Source organism: Schistocerca piceifrons, chromosome X (assembly GCF_021461385.2).
Source record: "Schistocerca piceifrons isolate TAMUIC-IGC-003096 chromosome X, iqSchPice1.1, whole genome shotgun sequence".
NCBI lineage: Eukaryota > Metazoa > Arthropoda > Insecta > Orthoptera > Acrididae > Schistocerca > Schistocerca piceifrons.
Genome location: NC_060149.1, coordinates 312,868,986 through 312,889,239, shown reverse-complemented (window position 1 = coordinate 312,889,239; position 20,254 = coordinate 312,868,986). Strand labels below are relative to the sequence as shown.

Below are 20,254 nucleotides of genomic sequence, written 5' to 3'. Positions count from 1 at the left end.
TCACTTGTTCCTTCTCATACACTGAAAACTAACAATTATTCCTTGTTGCTACTCACGAAAGTAGACACTAAGGGCAAAGCGTAAGGTGGCACTTGTTCCTATGTATATTTTGACATTTAGAAATACTATTACTCTTTGCTACTTCTAGAGACAAACTCTACAGAGCTCGTTGCTAACAGGCAGGAAACTCAGTGTAAGAACAGGAAAATCAGTGCCTCCCTCAAATGCATGTATTCTTCTCGTAGTTCACTGCAGTATCATCCAACTGTCACTTTACAGTGATGGCTCCCAACAACTCAGCTGCTACCTGATGATGACTGAGGCTCCAACTGTGTGATTCACTCACTAACTCTCTCGCTGCTTTACTCGTCGGCTACTCCTGAGACTCCCCGAACAGCTGTTTATATTCTGCTTTCTCAGGGTCTAGACAGGTTTCCCCTAACAGTGTTGCTGTCCCATGCTTCCACTGAAGAGCCTTTCAATGATCAAAATCTTTCCAGAACCTCACGGAATAGTCTAGAAACGCCCCACTCGGACAGCATTTCCTCGTTTTGGCCTCAGTCAGCTGACCTTGCTGTGACCATTGCTTACAGCGTGTTGTCACCCTGACAGTATCCGCGACTGCAGTAGGGTAACATTTTCACCTGGGATGTGCTAATTGTTGTGCCTGCTTGCCCTGATTCCACATGCAGTGTGTCTCTCGAGTGCCGTACCTATGTCTTACTATTTAATAAAGTCTCCATTGTTTTCACTGTGCCATGACACTACTTGTACATCTACATCTACATGACTGCTCTGCAATTCACATTTAAGTGCTTGGCAGAGGGTTCATCGAACCACAATCATACTATCTCTCCACCATTCCACTCCCGAACAGCGCGCGGGAAAAACGAACACATAAACCTTTCTGTTCGAGCTCTGATTTCTCTTATTTTATTTTGATGATCATTCCTACCTATGTAGGTTGGGCTCAACAAAATATTTTCGCATTCGGAAGAGAAAGTTGGTGACTGAAATTTCGTAAATAGACCTCGCCGCGACGAAAAACGTCTTTGCTTTAATGACTTCCATCCCAATTCGCGTATCATATCTGCCACACTCTCTCCCCTATTACGTGATAGTACAAAACGAGCTGCCCTTTTTTGCACCCTTTCGATGTCCTCCGTCAATCCCACCTGGTAAGGATCCCACACCGCGCAGCAATATTCTAACAGAGGACGAACGAGTGTAGTGTAAGCTGTCTCTTTAGTGGACTTGTTGCATCTTCTAAGTGTCCTGCCAATGAAACGCAACCTTTGGCTCGCCTTCCCCACAATATTATCTATGTGGTCTTTCCAACTGAAGTTGTTCGTAATTTTTACACCCAGGTGCTTAGTTGAATTGACAGCCTTGAGAATTGTACTATTTATCGGGTAATCGAATTCCAACGGATTTCTTTTCGAACTCATGTGGATCACCTCACACTTTTCGTTATTTAGCGTCAACTGCCACCTGCCACACCATACAGCAATATTTTCTAAATCGCTTTGCAACTGATACTGGTCTTCGGATGACCTTACTAGACGGTAAATTACAACATCATCTGCGAACAACCTAAGAGAACTGCTCAGATTGTCACCCAGGTCATTCATATAGATCAGGAACAGCAGAGGTCCCAGGACGCTTCCCTGGGGAACACCTGATATCACTTCAGTTTTACTCGATGATTTGCCGTCTACTACTAGTATCCTATCAGTAACATTTGATCTCTTGTATTAATAAATAGCAAGGACAGAACAGAGAAACCGCGGGAAGAGATTATGGCACGAAATACTGAATCTTAAACTACGAATTATTACCTCAGTGAGTGACATAAACGAATAATAAGCTCGAAAATTAAAAAAATACTCCTATTAAAAGGAGATTTGTATTTCTACGAATATAGTATAACAGTATTTGCACAAGGGGAGGGAGCCTGACTTCTGGTGGGAGATCTGGAGAACGCCGATTGGCTCAACTCAGAATCGAGCATACGATGCGGAAGCCAGCCCGCTAAAATCATTGGGCAGCACTTCACTCTTAGCTGCGTCTGTCAGAGGAAGGACATTCCCTAGCTGCTCCGCGAGATTGGCTGAGTGCATCAGGGACTGGGTAAAAATTCTATGGATGATTGATATTTTGTTGACAGTTTGCTGCTATTTATTTTCTTGTTTCGTAAGTTTTTGACAGTACGTGGTATTCAATTCATTTCAGTTAAATGGCGATGAATTTTTACTTTACCTCCATGTATGAAAGGGTCCACACAACTTGTAAGTTCCACCAGTTGACGATATATGGTTAGAAAATTTCATTCACTGGTATGATTAAAACATGAAGAACATCGGAACTTATTTCTTTCTTTTCTGTGTAGTAAAACCTAGTGGCGACCCTGTTATACAATATTTAATTTATTTTTGTCATATTCTAAAGGCACCAGTTGACTCGCAACGAGGCTTTAGTTCAATTATAATGTATCAAAGTGTTGGACAGTGCGTAAATGAAATGAAGGTCATAAGATAATAAAGGAGCTGGTACTGTGAAATGCAATAACCAGTCAACCTACAAGAAATCACGAAACTCAGCTATTCACTTAAAATATCATATTGGAATATATATAGGTTATGACTATATGTGGAGGAACTGAGATTACTAGCTCACTGAAGATCTTGGTGATTGTGTTTACAATAGACTTATTGAATTACTTTACGATTCCACTTAAAGTAGTTACACCTTACACAGAAAGAACGACACCTGTGGGAAGAGAGTTAAAGGAGGACTGGTCATCTTCATAAATTATGCATATTATTCCACTCTGCTCCCTGTTAACCTTAGCCTACAAGCAGCTTCCGTCACCACGCACTTGCATTTTTCGGTAAGTATACGTTCCCCTTTCCAGTACCGTCAGTATACACACACAAACACACACACACACACACACACACACACACACAGTTTCTTCCAGAAACTAAAGTGACGAACACAATTTTAAATTTCCTTCATGCTTTGAGGTGACATGGCCTCATACTTGACAAACCTTACTGGTTCCTACACCTGAGAACAAGGTTCCTTACAACGCTCGTTATTTTGAAAAGTGTAAACTTCAACAAATGTGAATGGGCATAACTAGTTTAGGCTGCAATTGTATAGAACATTTGTGTAGTCCTGGCTTGGTTATAGTTGAACAGTGTACAGAACTGCTGACCATTCTACCTGAAGATCTTCGTTGCAGTCCACCTTGAAAGAATCAGACTGGCCACAGTGCATTTAGGACTAGTCCCGTCCCCTGCCTCTGCGTTGACAGCAAGGTGGCATCCCATTACATCAGACGGAAACTCTTCATGGTGCGACAAGCAGGTACGATCTACTCCCTGCCACAAACATACACTCCTGGAAATTGAAAAAAGAACACATTGACACCGGTGTGTCAGACCCACCATATTTGCTCCGGACACTGCGAGAGGGCTGTACAAGCAATGATCACACGCACGGCACAGCGGACACACCAGGAACCGCGGTGTTAGCCGTCGAATGGCGCTAGCTGCGCAGCATTTGTGCACCGCCGCCGTCAGTGTCAGCCAGTTTGCCGTGGCATACGGAGCTCAGTCGCAGTCTTTAACACTGGTAGCATGCCGCGACAGCGTGGACGTGAACCATATGTGCAGTTGACGGACTTTGAGCGAGGGCGTATAGTGGGCATGCGGGAGGCCGGGTGGACGTACCGCCGAATTGCTCAACACGTGGGGCGTGAGGTCTCCACAGTACATCGATGTTGTCGCCAGTGGTCGGCGGAAGGTGCACGTGCCCGTCGACCTGGGACCGGACCGCAGCGACGCACGGATGCACGCCAAGACCGTAGGATCCTACGCAGTGCCGTAGAGGACCGCACCGCCACTTCCCAGCAAATTAGAGACACTGTTGCTCCTGGGGTATCGGCGAGGACCATTCGCAACCGTCTCCATGAAGCTGGGCTACGGTCCCGCACACCGTTAGGCCGTCTTCCGCTCACGCCCCAACATCGTGCAGCCCGCCTCCAGTGGTGTCGCGACAGGCGTGAATGGAGGGACGAATGGAGACGTGTTGTCTTCAGCGATGAGAGTCGCTTCTGCCTTGGTGCCAATGATGGTCGTATGCGTGTTTGGCGCCGTGCAGGTGAGCGCCACAATCAGGACTGCATACGACCGAGGCACACAGGGCCAACACCCGGCATCATGGTGTGGGGAGCGATCTCCTACACTGGCCGTACACCGCTGGTGATCGTCGAGGGGACACTGAATAGTGCACGGTACATCCAAACCGTCATCGAACCCATCGTTCTACCATTCCTAGACCGGCAAGGGAACTTGCTGTTCCAACAGGACAACGCACGTCCGCATGTATCCCGTGCCACCCAACGTGCTCTAGAAGGTGTAAGTCAACTACCCTGGCCAGCAAGATCTCCGAATCTGTCCCCCATTGAGCATGTTTGGGACTGGATGAAGCGTCGTCTCACGCGGTCTGCACGTCCAGCACGAACGCTGGTCCAACTGAGGCGCCAGGTGGAAATGGCATGGCAAGCCGTTCCACAGGACTACATCCAGCATCTCTACGATCGTCTCCATGGGAGAATAGCAGCCTGCATTGCTGCGAAAGGTGGATATACACTGTACTAGTGCCGACATTGTGCATGCTCTGTTGCCTGTGTCTATGTGCCTGTGGTTCTGTCAGTGTGATCATGTGATGTATCTGACCCCAGGAATGTGTCAATAAAGTTTCCCCTTCCTGGGACAATGAATTCACGGTGTTCTTATTTCAATTTCCAGGAGTGTATGTGTGTCATACCGTTGTTCGACAATCAATGGAGCAACTCAGAATAACAGCTTGCGCTTCAAAAGACATTTTACGATTCGGCCAGTAGCTATACTTTAGAAACTGGTATGGCAAGTATTAATGTTTTACAATGATGTTGGAGCAAATGAGTCCCCTAACTTCTTAGGAAGACCAGAGTTATTTTAGAAAAGCAAATACTCGTAAGTTTTTCTGGTTCACCCCTTCGCAATATTTTAGGCTGATGGATCTAATCTGGAAAAGTCTCTTGGCTGCTGTCTCGCTTATTCTGACCATGTCTTCAGGGTTTGCGAGCCAAACAAATTCACTGTTCAGAGGGCAGAATTGCATAGAAGCCTTAAATGACTGGAGTAGATGAGTTGTAGCTAGAGGTTAAGAATTTTCTCAAAACCATTATATATAAAGGTAAAATGATCTTACCAGCTCCTTAGTGGTCGTGGAATCATAAGATCTCAGTTAGCAATAACATTCGTTAGTCAACAAAACGCTCTTACAGAAGTTGATCGAGGAGACACAATGGCGTGAAAAAAATCCTAGGCGGCAGCTGCCAGCCCAGTACAGGATTCTTTGGCGTAGTTGGCCACGGCGGCTCTCGGACGACGGAGAGGAGAGCTGCCTCAGGAAAGTACGAGTAGCAGCGGCTGGTGGCGTTGCAGACGCGAGACTGACTGACGTCAGTATCCAGCAGGCAGTAGGCGCGTGTGTTGGGCAAGGCATAGGCAGTAGTTGAAGAGAAGATACTGCTCAGGCGAGTATTTATAGTGACTCTGTCCAACTTTGTTGTGACAGGGCCCCATCTTCAGTGACGTAAGGGACCAACACAGCACAGCATGAGGAAATTTAGCTCGCAACTACGAAGGTCTGGGGACTTGCACCATGCTGTTTCAGCGCTATTCAAATTCCAGCTGCAGGATTTCACAGTCGGCTAGCTTACCCACCTCGCTACGGGGTGCGAAGTGTGGCTACAGCACAGAGAAATGAGATAGTTGACAAAATAGACAAGGAAATCAGTTTGGGTTGCATCACAGAAAAAAAATTCTTCGTATTTGAGTCTTGTCTTAATCTGTTTGGAGGTACGGTGACTGGAAATGTCATATAATAAGCTGATGACAATAAAACCAAATATCTGGCCCTGGTGTACCTCCTTCCAGAATAGGGCAGTGTCCTTTAACGCTTATATTTCTGTTCCGGCGAGAGAACACAGCACTTTCCAGTGCTTGTGGCAGATGCATTTCAGTTCGACACATTTTAATATGGTGTGTTTTGTATTCTGACGAGAAGACAGCAGTAAATGTAAGTAGTGACCCGTTCTCTAACCTAGCTTATAGTTAATTGAGAGTATCACATTTAAGTACAGTTGTACTAAATCCTAAGACTGCTCTGATGACCACATTGCTTAAATTGGTATTGTCCTACTGTAGCTGCTATCTTCTCCCTTCATTAGACATACAACCGACACACACAGGCAGTCACAGGGGGTAACTGTGATCTGACGAGGACACCGAAATAGCGACACAATTTGGATATTCTTACATACGTGGTGTCCTAGACTATAAGGGTCAAAATTGTGTAAATAAACAGCCGGAAAAAATTAGTTGGCCTGCAAAGACGATGTCGATTTTGATCCTATGATGGTATATGTGCCCTAGAGGATAGTAGATATACTGATAATAGTTTCAATTTTGTCCGTAAACAAGTACCGTATTGGCACAGCTGCCAGAGCACCAGCTATATCTACACTTTAATAGGCTCAGTGTATTCCAAACGTGTGAAGCAAGCAGGCAACCATGCCACAGAGACGCAGCGAGTTTGAAGGGGATGAAATTGTGGCCCTCCGAGTGGCGGGAAGGTCCTTCCGGAGGATTGCCTCATAAGTCCTGCTTCACTTGTACAACGATGCTGGTATCAGTGGCAGTGTGAACATTCTCACACCTGTAAACGAGATTCTGGACGTCCACGCAGCACAGACGCCCTCCAGGATCGTGGTATTGTAAGGGCAGCAGTGGGATATCGTACACCTATTACAGCACAGACAAGAGGACTTGTGAGCCCTGACGTGTCAACACGAACCCAATGCTCTCTATCGCCGCCGGCAGGGCCTCCTCCACATCTCGGATGAGACCCCCGGCAAGCAGACAGAGTGAACACTGGCCTTCTTCCCCGACCTTTCCGCTATCTCCCTAAGGGGCTCCATCACCCACCTAACGTTGGAGCTCCCAATCATAGGACCGTTGCTATTCACAATATACATAAATGACCTTGTGGATGACATCGTAAGTTCACTGAAGCTTTTTGCGGATGATGCTGTGGTATATCGAGAGGTCGTAACAATGGAAAATTGTACTGAAATGCAGGAGGATCTGCAGCGAATTGACGCTTGGTGCAGGGAATGGCAATTGAATCTCAATGTAGACAAGTGTAATGTGCTGCGAATACATAGAAAGAAAGATCCCTTATCATTTAGCTACAATATGGCAGGTCAGCAACTGGAAGCAGTTAATTCCATAAATTATCTGGGAGTACGCATTAGGAGTGATTTGAAATGGAATGATCTTATAAAGTTGATCGTCGATAAAGCAGATGCCAGACTGAGATTCATTGGTAGAATCCTAAGGAAATGCAATCCGAAAACAAAGGAAGTAGGCTACAGTTCGCTTGTTCGCCCACTGCTTGAATACTGCTCAGTAGTGTGGGATCCGTACCAGACAGGGTTGATAGAAGAGATAGAGAAGATCCAACGGAGAGCAGCGCGCTTCGTTACAGGATCATTTAGTAATCGCGAAAGCGTTACGGAGATGACAGATAAACTCCAGTGGAAGATTCTGCAGGAGAGAGGCGCAGTAGCTCGGCACGGGCTTTTGTTGAAGTTTCGAGAACATACCTTCACCGAGGAGTCAAGCATTATATTGCTTCCTCCTACGTATACCTCGCGAAGAGACCATGAGGATAAAATCAGAGAGATTAGAGCCCACACAGAGGCATAGCGACATTCCTTCTTTCCACGAACAATACGAGACTGGAATAGAAGGGAGAACCGATAGAGGTACTCAAGGTACCCTCCGCCACACACCGTCAGGTGGCTTGCGGAGTGTGGATGTAGATGTAGATGTAGATGTAGAACTGTTGCGAACCGGTTACTTGTAGTGGGAGTATGCACACGTCTAGCCCGTCTTCCACTCACGCCACAGCGTCGACATGCACGGCTGGGCTGGTGAAATCAGAGGATCACTCGGAAGATGGAATGGTGTGCCTTCATCTTCAGCGATTAAGGCAGATTCGGCCTGCACGCAAATGATGGTCGTTTGCTCATCTGAATTAGACCTAGTGAGCGCTGTCTCGTAGAATGCATTCGTCCAAGACGCAGCGGCCTTATAGTCTGGGGTGCGATGAGTTAAAACTATTGCTCACCTTTGCTGCTGCTCGACGGTTCTCTAACCAGCGCTCAGTACGTGCAGAATCTCGTTAGACCCATTCTTTTGCCGTTCTTGCAACAGGAAGGTGACGTGTTCCAACAGGATAATGCTCGTCCACACACTGTCCGTGAAACTCAACGTGCTCTTCAAGACGTGCAGCAACTTCCCTGATCGGCACGATCTCGGCACTTGTCTCCAACCGTGCAAGTGTGGGGTATGATGGGAAGAGAAGTGACTTATACGACTCGTCAGCCAACAGCTCTTACAGAATTACTTGAGCAGGACGATTAGGCGTGGAATGACGTATCCCAGGACACTACTCGCCATCTGTAGCACTGACCGGATGCCACAGTCAGCGTCTGCACTGCCGCCCGTGACAGTACATACTGATAAGGCTGCTTAAGCATGGGTCGATACCTGGTACCTCAGAACCACTTCAGCTATTAATCAGTAAATATAATTATTGCATGTACTCCATTTGCACTGTTGCAACAATAAATCTTGTGTGAATTGGAAACATCTAAAAGAGTGTACCAACTGTTTTTCTGGCAGTGTAGTAAGGCAACCTAGACAATATACTTGAAAATAAGGAACTAATGATCGAACATGATTATTTAGTTTTTATTGACATAAACAGCTTACACCTTACGCCAACAACGTAAGGTAGTAGTAGCTGTTAAAAGTAACGACTGCCGGGCTGAAAGCATTCATTGCAACACAATCCATTGGTAGACTATTGGGTGAAAATAATTTGGTACCATGGCTTGTGCCAGTTGTTTATTATATGGGTGTAACTGCTACAGTATTTCCAAAACTGTTTTATTCAGGGCGCACAGGTCACAAGAAAGATGATGAGCCCTTACTTATGATTTTTGTTCTCACACAATTTAACACCGTCTCCTCAAATTTTATTGTGCGAACAATTCCTTCTCGAAAAATTGAGCAACAGCGTATGACCTGAATAACCCAGTTTGTAGTATATGTTTTTCTTTCGATTAGGATGCCACTCGTTGAGAAGCTTTGCTCCAGGCATCATGTCTGCAAGTTCCTGTAGGGAGAAATACCCATCTTCAATAACTAGTCATGAACTCTGTAAAGAGAAAAAGTTATAACGGGGCTTTGAGCAAGAGATGGAGGCACCAGGATGGAAATCAGACCACACTGAATCAACCAGCTCTGGTCAGCGACCTATGCGCAGAGGACATCTCCCTCTTCTGTATCACAGCCTTCCACGTGACGAAACCAGACCAGTAACCAGGATGTAACACTGCCCGATCCAACTCGCGCAAAGTTAGCGGGGAGCAGCAGCATCTAAACCCGCCCGAACCAGCCTGTCAGCACTCGAACAGCTAGTCAGTTATGTGATGCGGAGCCTATGCTACTCAATGCTGTGCCGTTGTTGCAGACGCATCTATCACTGCTGGGACACAAAACACTGCCTGCCACCCATGGCTACCAGGTCAGTCCCGCATTTGCTATCTTCCCAGGAGTACGATGTGAGAGCCCACCCATCTCTGTCCTCGCCATAGTATGTACAGAAGAACTCTATGTCTGAAATCTGGATGAGGCCTGATATCCTCACAGCAACCGCCAGCAGCTTCGCCAGCAGCCTCGCCATCTCCGACCAGAGTGCCCGGAAATACGGCGATGCAGCAACAGCAGCGGCGGCTGCAAGGGCGCACAGTCAGCAGCCGCGGGCCGTCGCGCTTCAAATGCCGTGGTATTGACCTCGCCCGCCATCGTTACTTGCAGTTCCAAGTCAATGGTTGTAAAGGAGCTGGAGTAAAGAAGCTATTGTAACGCTGATCGAACCTCCTTCTGCTGCATACTTCATCCTTCTTCAGCAGACGAATACAATCCACACTAAAGCATCCTAGACGTATTGTTATAACTGCATAGAGCGATAAACTTCACCCTGGCCGCTTGCATGTGATTTTCCATTGTTTTTAGAGGTTGCGTCACCCACGCAGCAGGTAGTTTTGCTACGGAACATAAGTGGCTTTCATACACATATCTCACACGCGTAACTTATTCAAGATATTGTGCTAAGTGACATAAACATTTCCGTCCATTCGTTCCTTATCTCAGAAATACTCACTGTGGTATTCCTTATAGTCCATATTATTTTTACGCAAAACGTTTTAGACATCCAATGAAAACTCAGTGTCAGAAGTCAGAAAAACGTGAAGTGACCGACTAGGGACAACCTTCTAGAGTATTGCAAAATCAATGGATCATTCGATTTTACATCGGTGATAAGCCATCCACGTACACTGATAAGCCAAAACTTTATGACCACTGACTGAAGGCTGCATGTTGGCGTTGCAGGCACATAACGCGACAAGCAAAATACGCTATGTGATCAAAATTATCCGGAAACCCACACAAACATACGATTTTCATATTAGGTGCGTTGTGCTGCCACCTACTACCAGGTACTCAATATTAGCGACCTCAGTAGTCATTAGACATCGTGGGAGAGCAGAATTAGGCGCTCTGCGGAGCTCACGGACTTCGAACGAGGTCAGGTGATTGGGTGTCACTTGTGTCATACGTCTGTACGCGGGATTTTCGCACTTCTAAACATCCCTAGGTCTACTGTTTCCGATGTGATAGTGAAGTGGAAACGTGAAGGGAGACGTACAGCACAAAAGCGTACAGGTCGACCTCGTCTGCTGACTGACAGAGACAGCCAACAGCTGAAGAGAGTTGTAATGTCTAATAGGTAGACATCTATCCAGACCATCACGCAGTAATTCCAGACTGCATGAGGATCTACTGCAAATACTATGACAGTAGGTGGAAGGTGAGAAAACTTGGATTTCATGGTCGAGTGGCTGCTTATAAGCTACTCATCACGCCGGTAAATGCCAAACGAAACCTCGCTTGGTGTAAGGAGCGTAAACATTGGGCGACTGAACAGGGGCAAAACGGCGTGTGGAGTGACGAATCACGGTACACAATGTGGCGATCCGATTGCAAGGTGTGGGTATGTCGAATGAGCGGTGAACGTCATCTGCCAGCGTGTATAGTGCCAACAGTAAAATTCGGAGGCGGTGGTGTTTGGTGTGGTCGTGTTTTTCATGGAGGGGTCTTGTACGCTTTGTTGTTTTGCTTGGTACTATCACAGCACAGAGCTACATTGATGTTTTAGGCACCTTCTTGCTTCCCACAGTTGAAGGGCAATTCGGGGATGGCGATTGCATTTTTCAACACCATTGAGCACCCGTTCATAATGCACGGCCTGTGGCGGAGTGGTTACAGGACAGTAAGATTCCTGCAATGGACTGGACTGCACAGAGTCCTGAACTGAATCCTTTGGGATGTTTGGAAAGCCAACTTCGTGCCAGGCCTCACCGACCGACATCGGTTCCTCTCCTCAGTGCAGCACTCCGTGAAGAATGGGCAGACATTCCCCAAGAAACCTTACAGCACCTGATTGAACGCATGCCTGCGAGAGTGGAAGCTGTCATCAAAGCTAAGGGTGGGCCAACTCCATATTGAATTCCAGCATAACCGATGGAGGACGCCACGAACTTGTAAGTCATTTTCAGCTAAGTGTCCGGATGCTTTTGATCACATAGTGTATATAAGCAGCGCAGAAACGAGAATGTTTCTAGCGACAATACGAATCGCAAATGGGAAAATTATCTCACGTAGGCTACTTTGACGAAGGGCAGTTTGTTACGGCACGGCGGCTGGAAACGAACACCTCAGAAACGGCGAAGCTGGTCGGCTGTTTGTATTGTACGACCGTGACGATCTATGAAAAGTAGTTGAAGGACGGTGATGTGTGGCAGGTGGCAGGTCTGACGTCAGAGTACAAAACTGGACAGGTACAAGTGTTTCGGAATGTACTGTTCAGAGCACATTGTTAAACACAGGGCTCAGCAGCAGGTGAATCCTACGGGTTCCAATGTTGAATCAAAGTCATTGTCAATTATGATTGCATCGGCCACAGGATCATCGAAACCGGGCAATGGATAAATATAACATGCGTCCTTTAATTAGATGAATCACGTTTCTTGCTACACCACATCGATGGCCTGACCGGATGTACTATGGTCTGGGCGAACAGATGCTCCGGACTTGCAGCGCGACACAGACAAAGCTTGGTGAGGAATGGTGTTATGCTATTGGAGACATTCACCTGGGCTTCCGTGGGACCTGTGATTGTAATCAATGGTAGCTGCATACTACGTGAACATTATTTCAGACTACCTGCATCCCTTCTTGCTTGATATCTTTCCTAATGGCGATGGTACTTTTCAGTATGATTATTGCCCGTGTCACAAAGCCAAAATTGGTGCCACAGTAGTGTAAAGGGCATGACAGTGAACTCGCGTGGATGTCTCGGCCAACAAATTCACCTGATCGGAACCTGATGGAAGACATCCGAGACGCTATCGTGCACCAGCTCCGTGCCCACAAACCATCGGCCTGTATTTTCCAGGGTTTGCGTGATTTGTGCGTAGACCTCTGGAAAGTCACCAAGGACTTGTCGACTGCATGCCATGCACAGTCGCTGCTGTACTGCGTTTCAGAAATGGTCCAACACGCTATTAATCATGATATTATTATGTTTTGGCGAATCACTGTATATCTACCGCAGTAGTCTTTGGTAATATCAACGTCTGAACTTGATTTTATTTGAAATTTTAAGAACTAACATAGCACACGTTTCCGACTTTTTTTACTACCTTATCTCCATGTATCTGGTGTTTCATTTATCGTATAAGTCCTGTATCTGGTATGACGTTGTGCAGGAAACAAGATCAGGAAAGCAGGCTCCGCTCGTCATCTACTCTCCAGCCTGTTCGTCAGACTCCCGCAAGTCTCATATCGGTTTTAGCCAAGCCCCTTGGTTAGAAGTCGGAGAAAATCGTTGCACCAATAACACCTCACACTGATGCGTCAATAACATCTTTACACAGAGTTGCGTACAGATTCAAACTGAAGCCTTTCAAAACAACAGTAGTACATTGATTGCCAATTCGGCGTTGCTCGGTGTCACAACTGGCATTACAGTCTGAGCATGATGGAGACGCTAATCGTGATGATCTATTTTCCTCTTATGCAGGCTACATTTAGCTGTGTGCAAAAGAGCTGAAACCGGAATTCTGAAAATTGTCATCAACTACATGATATGAAAATAGGATTTTAGTGTGCAATTACTGCACCGATCTTTTTCCAAGACATCGTAGCGTCTGATAGATATTTTAACAATAGCCTGCAACCTCTTGGTTTTCTGAAACTAACAGATAACGAAACGACAGTCGATTATTTCTTGCAGGACAACACAATCGCACTTAGTGCCCATCAGTCTATGACAGCATTACGAAGTTCTATTAGTAATATGAACTATCCTCGTAATACTGCCATAGATGCTTTAGCGATGTGTGCAGTGGCAGCATTGATCTCGAGCTATAGGATCTGACTCGTCAGTCGATAGACTACCGTTTCTTAGTAAGGTCTTCTCAGGTCGAGTTTATATACAGCTACGTGAACAATTGCTATTGATATACCAGTCAGTTGTGCTAAATGCCAAAGGAATTTTCGGACATTTTTCCGAGGACGATACTCAATCATCTAATTCAGCTAAACCCGATACGACACCTGCCGGTCTGAGAAAGAGACCGGGAGGTACATTATCTGGTCAAAAGCTAGTGGGCAGTAAAAAGGGGAGCGTACGCCCTTCGCCTTTATGACTTCGTGAACCCCACTGGGGACGGATTCAATAAGGTGTTTCAATGTCTTTTGAAGAATGGCAGTCCATTCTTCTTCAAGAGATGACACCAGAGGAGGTAGTGATGTTTGATGATGATGATGATGGGGATGACGTTTGGTTTGTGGGGCGCTCAACTGCGCGGTTATCAGCGCCCGTATAAATTTCCAGCCTTTGCTCAGTCAAAACTCAGCACCCTTCATGGATGATGATGAAATAATGAGGACAACACAAACACCCAGTCATCTCGAGGCAGGTGAAAATCCCTGACCTCGCCGGGAATCGAACCCGGGACCCCGTGCTGGGGAAGCGATAACGTGACCGCGAGACCACGAGCTGCGGACTGATGACATGTGACGCTGGGATCTGGAGCGATGTCGACGTTCTGGCTCACCCCAAAGGTGTTCCATTGCCTTCAGGTGGGGAAAATGGACAAATCTGTCAATTTCAGGAATGTTATTGTTCAAATGCTGCTATATGACATGATCCTTTGTCATGCTGATATAAACAATCATCGTCTCCGAACTGTTCCTCTATTGTATGCAACACACAATGCTGTAAAATGTGTTCATATCCTTCCGCATTTCGCGTTTTCTTAACCACAATAAGGGGACCACACACTAACGACGATAAAAATCCCATACAGTAAGATCACCTCCTCTGTGCTTCACTATTGCACTACACGTGATGGCAGGTAGCGTGCTCGAGCCACTCGCCAAACACAAAGTCTCCCATTGGACTGCCAGAGTAAATAGCGTGATTCTTCACACCAAATCACTCGTTTTCAATCATTCATTATCCAGTGGCGTCGCCCTTCACATTGTCTCAATCGTCGCTTGGCACCGACTAGAGAAACGTACGGCTTATGAGGAGCTGCTCGATCGTTCTACGCCAGTCCTTTTACCTCCCTCTGCAAAATCGTTGTGTTAGCTGGACTGCTGGTAACTCTTTGGAACTCACAAGTGATTCCCACCGCTGACTTCGTGCTAGTTTTACAACCACCCTTGCAAAGCTGGTACTTGAGATCTGTCTGGCCTTGATTTACCTATGGTCGTCCCTTCGCATTGTCATTTCACACTCACAATCATTGAGTTGGGCAGCTTTAGAAGGGTTGAAACGTCCCTGATGGATCTGTTAATTAGGTGACATGCAATGAGTATTCCACATACAAAGTCAACCAGTTCTCCTCATCGACCAATTCTGCCGTTATTTCCTCTCTACTGGTAAATGTAACAATCGGAAGCCGCCTTCCTGGTATACGTCCCCGCACAACGTCGGACACAACGCTTGGGTCGTACATGAAACATCATGCATTTCAGAATGCCACTGAAGACAAAGCTAACAACCACCCACAAACTCCCATACAGTTCAATCTGGCATGTGTTTAAGTGCCTTCTGGAGATTCGTGTGAAGGGTGTTAGGGCTTTTGTCGTTTAGTCCACACCATCATATTCATGTTCTGTTGGATATAGATCACATAGGTTTGGGGAGTGAGGCGATTCTAGTCGCGTGATGTCCTCATGAAGGAAGAATCCGTACATCCTATTGGTCTTTGAGCATGATCCACTGGACAGAAATCAGGCCTGTATGCAAAATGAAATCGTCGCAAATACCACTGAAGGATGTCGTCTCTGTAAACCGCACCACCATAGAATGCGTAGGAAACACGTGCTGTGGAGATTTCTTCCTAACGCGGTGCCATCCCAGACTAAAACACTAGTGACGCCATATCTGTTCAAAAATGGTTCAAATGGCTCTAAGAACTATGGGATTTAACATCTGAGGTCATCAGTTCCCTAGACTTAGAACTACTTTAACCTAAGTAACCTAAGGACATGACACACATCCATGCCCGAGGCAGGATTCGAACCTGCGACCGTAGTGGTCGCGCGGTCCCAGGCTGAAGCGCCTATAACCGGCTGCCTTTCTTAGATCTGTCTAGTACGCTTATAGAGAACACTATCAGTTACAATGTTTATAGAAAACCTACAACTTCTGACCTGGTGATTAATAATTCTACAAACCATCCAATACAATAAAATATGGCAGCGTTCAGATCAATGCTGCACAGACTAGGTAATATCCCATTGTCTCAAGGTGCCCACAATTATGAGTTTTGATAAATTCAGTTCACAGGCCACTCCAACAGCTACGGGGTTGGCTTTGCCACTAATATTAATAAGAGTGTTTTAAAGACCAACAATGAGAATCGTAATCCTTCTGTGGTCCGGGTTCGAATGCTCTTGGCCCCATCCGCAATAATCCCCTTGATGATAAGATTTATCGTAGAATACTATGGTAATGTTTCCAGGAGGAGCGTAAGATAGTTGAGTTCTTAAAACGTAGTTCTGACCTACTTCGTTCCTATAAATAATGGAAAGAAGTTCGCATACTGGGAAAAGTCGCGATTTGATGCTTTGGAGTCTGTTACAGTACATGCAACGGGCGTAGTTCAAGATATATTGGTCAAACAGGTAGAAATTTTGAGGCACGCTTTATGGAACACATTAACAAACCAGACTCCCAATCAGCTTTAAGTATCCACCTTCAGGAAACTGGGCAGTCAATTACGGATCTCCCATCTAATCTTGAGATAGTTTATCGAGCAACAAAAGGCAATACACGTAAAATTTTGAACGAATTGAAAATATAACGCTCATTGAAATAACTTTCTGATGAAACACTCAATCCACAGACGGATTTACCCCAGAGAAACAGTAACGCGTGTAAAAGCCGAGGATGAAAAAGAGAGAATGAAACATAACTTTATGGAGAAGCGATCCATTGCTGTTAATTTTTGTTGCAACTGGAAGGCTGAATTAAGGTAGGTTATTGATGAGCCTTACTACTCAATAAAATCAAAAAACAGTTTATCTGAAACAACAGAGTGGTACTCGCGTCCTGGCGGTAGTACTGACACCCGGGTAAAAGATGGACCTTCAGAGTGAGATGCAATTATGATAAATTACATTCGACAAATCGCTTAAGCTTAATGACTATATAAAGTGAATGTCTGCGGGATAATAGTCTACGATGTTGAAATCTAATCATACATTACTAAAATGTAATTCGCCAAAGTATTCGATACTCAGGAGTGCTTAACAAGAGAAATCAAGAAGAAAAACGGCAGACAGACATTACTCAAGAAATGTCAGTCAAACATATACTGAAGGCTCTCAGCTGGAGAGAACAGAAGTCACTTAGCTGATGACTCTGAATCGAATGAACAGATACACTGATGCAAACTCTTGTAGGTCACTTCATATGAAAACCAGGTAGAGAACACTGTAGAAATACACGAGGGGCGTTCAGTATGTAATGCAATACACTTTTTCTCGCCCAATTTAGGTTGAAAAAATACGAAATGTGTTGCGAAACATCGTGGAATATTCCCGCTTCAGCCTCTACGACTTCATGAAGTTCTGATAATTGGCTGCGCTATACGTAGCCTCCAAAATGGCGTCTGTAACGGAGATGCGTTCCAAGCAGAGAGCTGTCATTGATTTTCTTTCGGCGGAAAACCAGAGCAGCACAGATATTAATTGGTGCTTGCAGAATGTCTACGAAGACCTGCCAGAGAACAAAAGCAGGGTGAGTCTTTGTGGAGGCGTCTGTCATCATCGCAACGAATTCGCGCAGATCTGTTCGATCTCCCTCGTGCCGGCCGGCCGCACACAGCTGTGACTCCTGTAATGTTACAACGTGCGGACACACTCATTCGAGGTGATCGACGGATCACAATCAAACACCTTGTTGTTCTACTGGGCGTCTCTGTTGGTAGTGATGACACATTCGTCCACCAGTTGGAGTACTGAAAGTTGTTTGCCCAATGGGTTCCCCGCCGCCTAACGGCAGGCCATAAAGCGCAACTAACGACTGTGTATGAGAAGTAGCATCTCCGACATCGACAAGTGGAGTGGTAACATGTGGGCATAAAGGCGTTCTCAGAAAGGTGGCGTAAGGCCGTCATATTCAATGGAGACTGTGTTGAAAAATGAAGTTTTGTAGCCAAAATAGTGAGGAATAATATGGTGTATTGGAAACCTGAATAAAACCAACCTGTTTTCAGAATTATGTTACATTACTTACAGAACGCCCCTCGACACGCCAGGTTCACCCAGAGTGCTAGTGCACTGCTTCCTGGACTCGGGTAGGCGCGCCGGCCCCAGATCGAAGCCGACCGCGGTGGCCACGCGGTTCTAGGCGCTGCAGTCCGGTACCGCGCGACTGCTACGGTCACAGGTTCGAATCCTGCCTCGGGCATAGATGTGTGTGATGTCCTTAGGTTAGTTAGGTTTAAGTAGTTCTAAGTTCTAGGGGACTAATGACCTCAGATGGTAAGTCCCATAGTGCTCAGAGCCATTTGAACCATTTTGAACCCAGATCGAATCCGCCCGGCGGATTAATGACGTGGGCCGGTGTGCCGGCCAGCCTGGATGTGGTTTCAGGCGGTTTTCCAGATCCCACTAGGTGAATACCGGGCTGGTCACCACGTCCCTCCTCAGCTACACGATTCGCAGACATTTGGAACACGTTAGCACTATTTCCTGATTTACACTAAACGCAGATAGCTGGGGTTCACTGATTCCATCCAGGCAGGAAGGGCATCCGACCATCCCTTCACACTAACCTTGCCAAATCCGATTGTAACCAAGCCGACCCTGCGAAAACTGTGGGACAAAGACGTCAGCGACAGACTTACAGAACATCCGTCGTAGTTTATTGGTTCCTATAAGCATATTCTTTAAGCATTACCTTAAAATTTCAGTACATTCATCCCCTTGTTTGTTGGAAGATAACTTCAGTAACACTGTATAGCATTCATTCCCTCTAGCCGGCCTGTATGTAGCTTCACGCATTTGCCATTTCCCGCGCTGTCTTATGACAGTGTTGTGCCAGTTTAGCTCAGTTCGGATGTCCTTACGGCATATGCGGTTTTTCCGATTTCTTCCATTTTTGTTAGTTATTGAAATATACTGTTATTTTATAGGTTGCTTGTCGGACCCAGCCGTTTTAACTTGGACCACTGCTTTACAGTGAGTGACTTATTTTTATTCCTTTGACGATGAACAGTGGGATTTGGCTATAACTGTTTTTCCTGTATACTATAATGATTTAAAAGACATTGTAAGTGTACTATTCATGGATTTCTTATCTAAAAATGATCACTTTTTTAATTTGCTTTTCTGAAGAGTAAGTGTGTTGTTCTTCCAATGTACAGCTCACCAGAGGATGCATTTTAAGAACTCGAAACGGGTCGTGACCTTTCAATAAATTACTTTAAAGACTTGATCGGATGACATTTTATTCAACATGTTTATTCAAATGTACGCTGAATGGTGTGCTCCGAAACCCGCGTGCTTGTTCCAGTATTGTATTCTATTGTCATATCTGCCACAGATCACTGCAAATCCTGCTTTGCAGACCGGGCAAGCCTCCGATCTCCCGGTTCTATAATGAAGCGTGAGCATCCATGAACTTGTTGCCTAGTGGTGGCTTCACCATCGTCCAGTCACTTTCCATAGATACAACTGCATCACGCGAACAGCCGACCACCTTCACCGTTTCCCATACACTCATTCCAAGACGCCGGGCCATAAAAGTCTGCTTATTGTCAAAGTCGCTTACGTCAGCGGATTTCGCTAAATGGGTCCCGTATCGTCGCTATAGCAGTTTCTTATTCGTTTCTGCTTCATTTATATACGAGGGGCGTTCAATAAGTAACGCAAAACTTTTTTCTCGCACCATTTCGTTTGAAAAAATGCGAAATTTGTTGTGGGACATCGTGGAATATTCCTGCTTCACCCTCTATAATTTCATGACGTTCCGGTAGGTGGCGGTGTTTTACGTAGCCTTCAAAATGTCGTCTGTAACGGATGATGATAATGTTCTGGTTTTTGGGGCACACAACTGCTCGGTTATCAGCGCCCGTGCAAATTCCCAACCTTTGCTCAGTCCAAACTCGCCTCTTTCATGAAAGATGATGAAATTATGAGGACAACACAAACACCCAGTCATCTCGAGGCAGGCGAAACTCACTGACCCCGCCGGGAATCGAACCCGGGAACCCCGACTTCTATTTGTTTGGCTTACTGAGGTATGCACTCTCGGGGAAAAGTTCGTGGGTCATGGGGAGGTTATTGATGCCGTAACACGTTGGCTCCGACATCCACCAGTAGATGGTACCATGAGGGCATACAGTCCCTCACAGTAAGGTGGCGTAAGTCAGCGGAGATTATGTTGAAAAATAGTGCTTTGTAGCCAAAAGAGTGGG

General features: G+C 45.8%; 1 protein-coding gene across 1 annotated transcript in view; it reads left to right on the top strand.

Moving 5' to 3' along the window:
• The window catches only part of LOC124722331, a gene marked incomplete at its 5' end in the record, with an annotated part of 298,305 nt that overhangs the window by 134,522 nt on the left and 143,529 nt on the right, over window positions 1–20,254 (top strand). Inside the window, 2 exons of the mRNA XM_047247507.1 lie at window positions 9,661–9,714; window positions 9,840–10,037. Coding sequence (XP_047103463.1) covers window positions 9,661–9,714; window positions 9,840–10,037 — 252 coding nt within the window. The remainder of the gene's footprint in view (window positions 1–9,660; window positions 9,715–9,839; window positions 10,038–20,254) is intronic.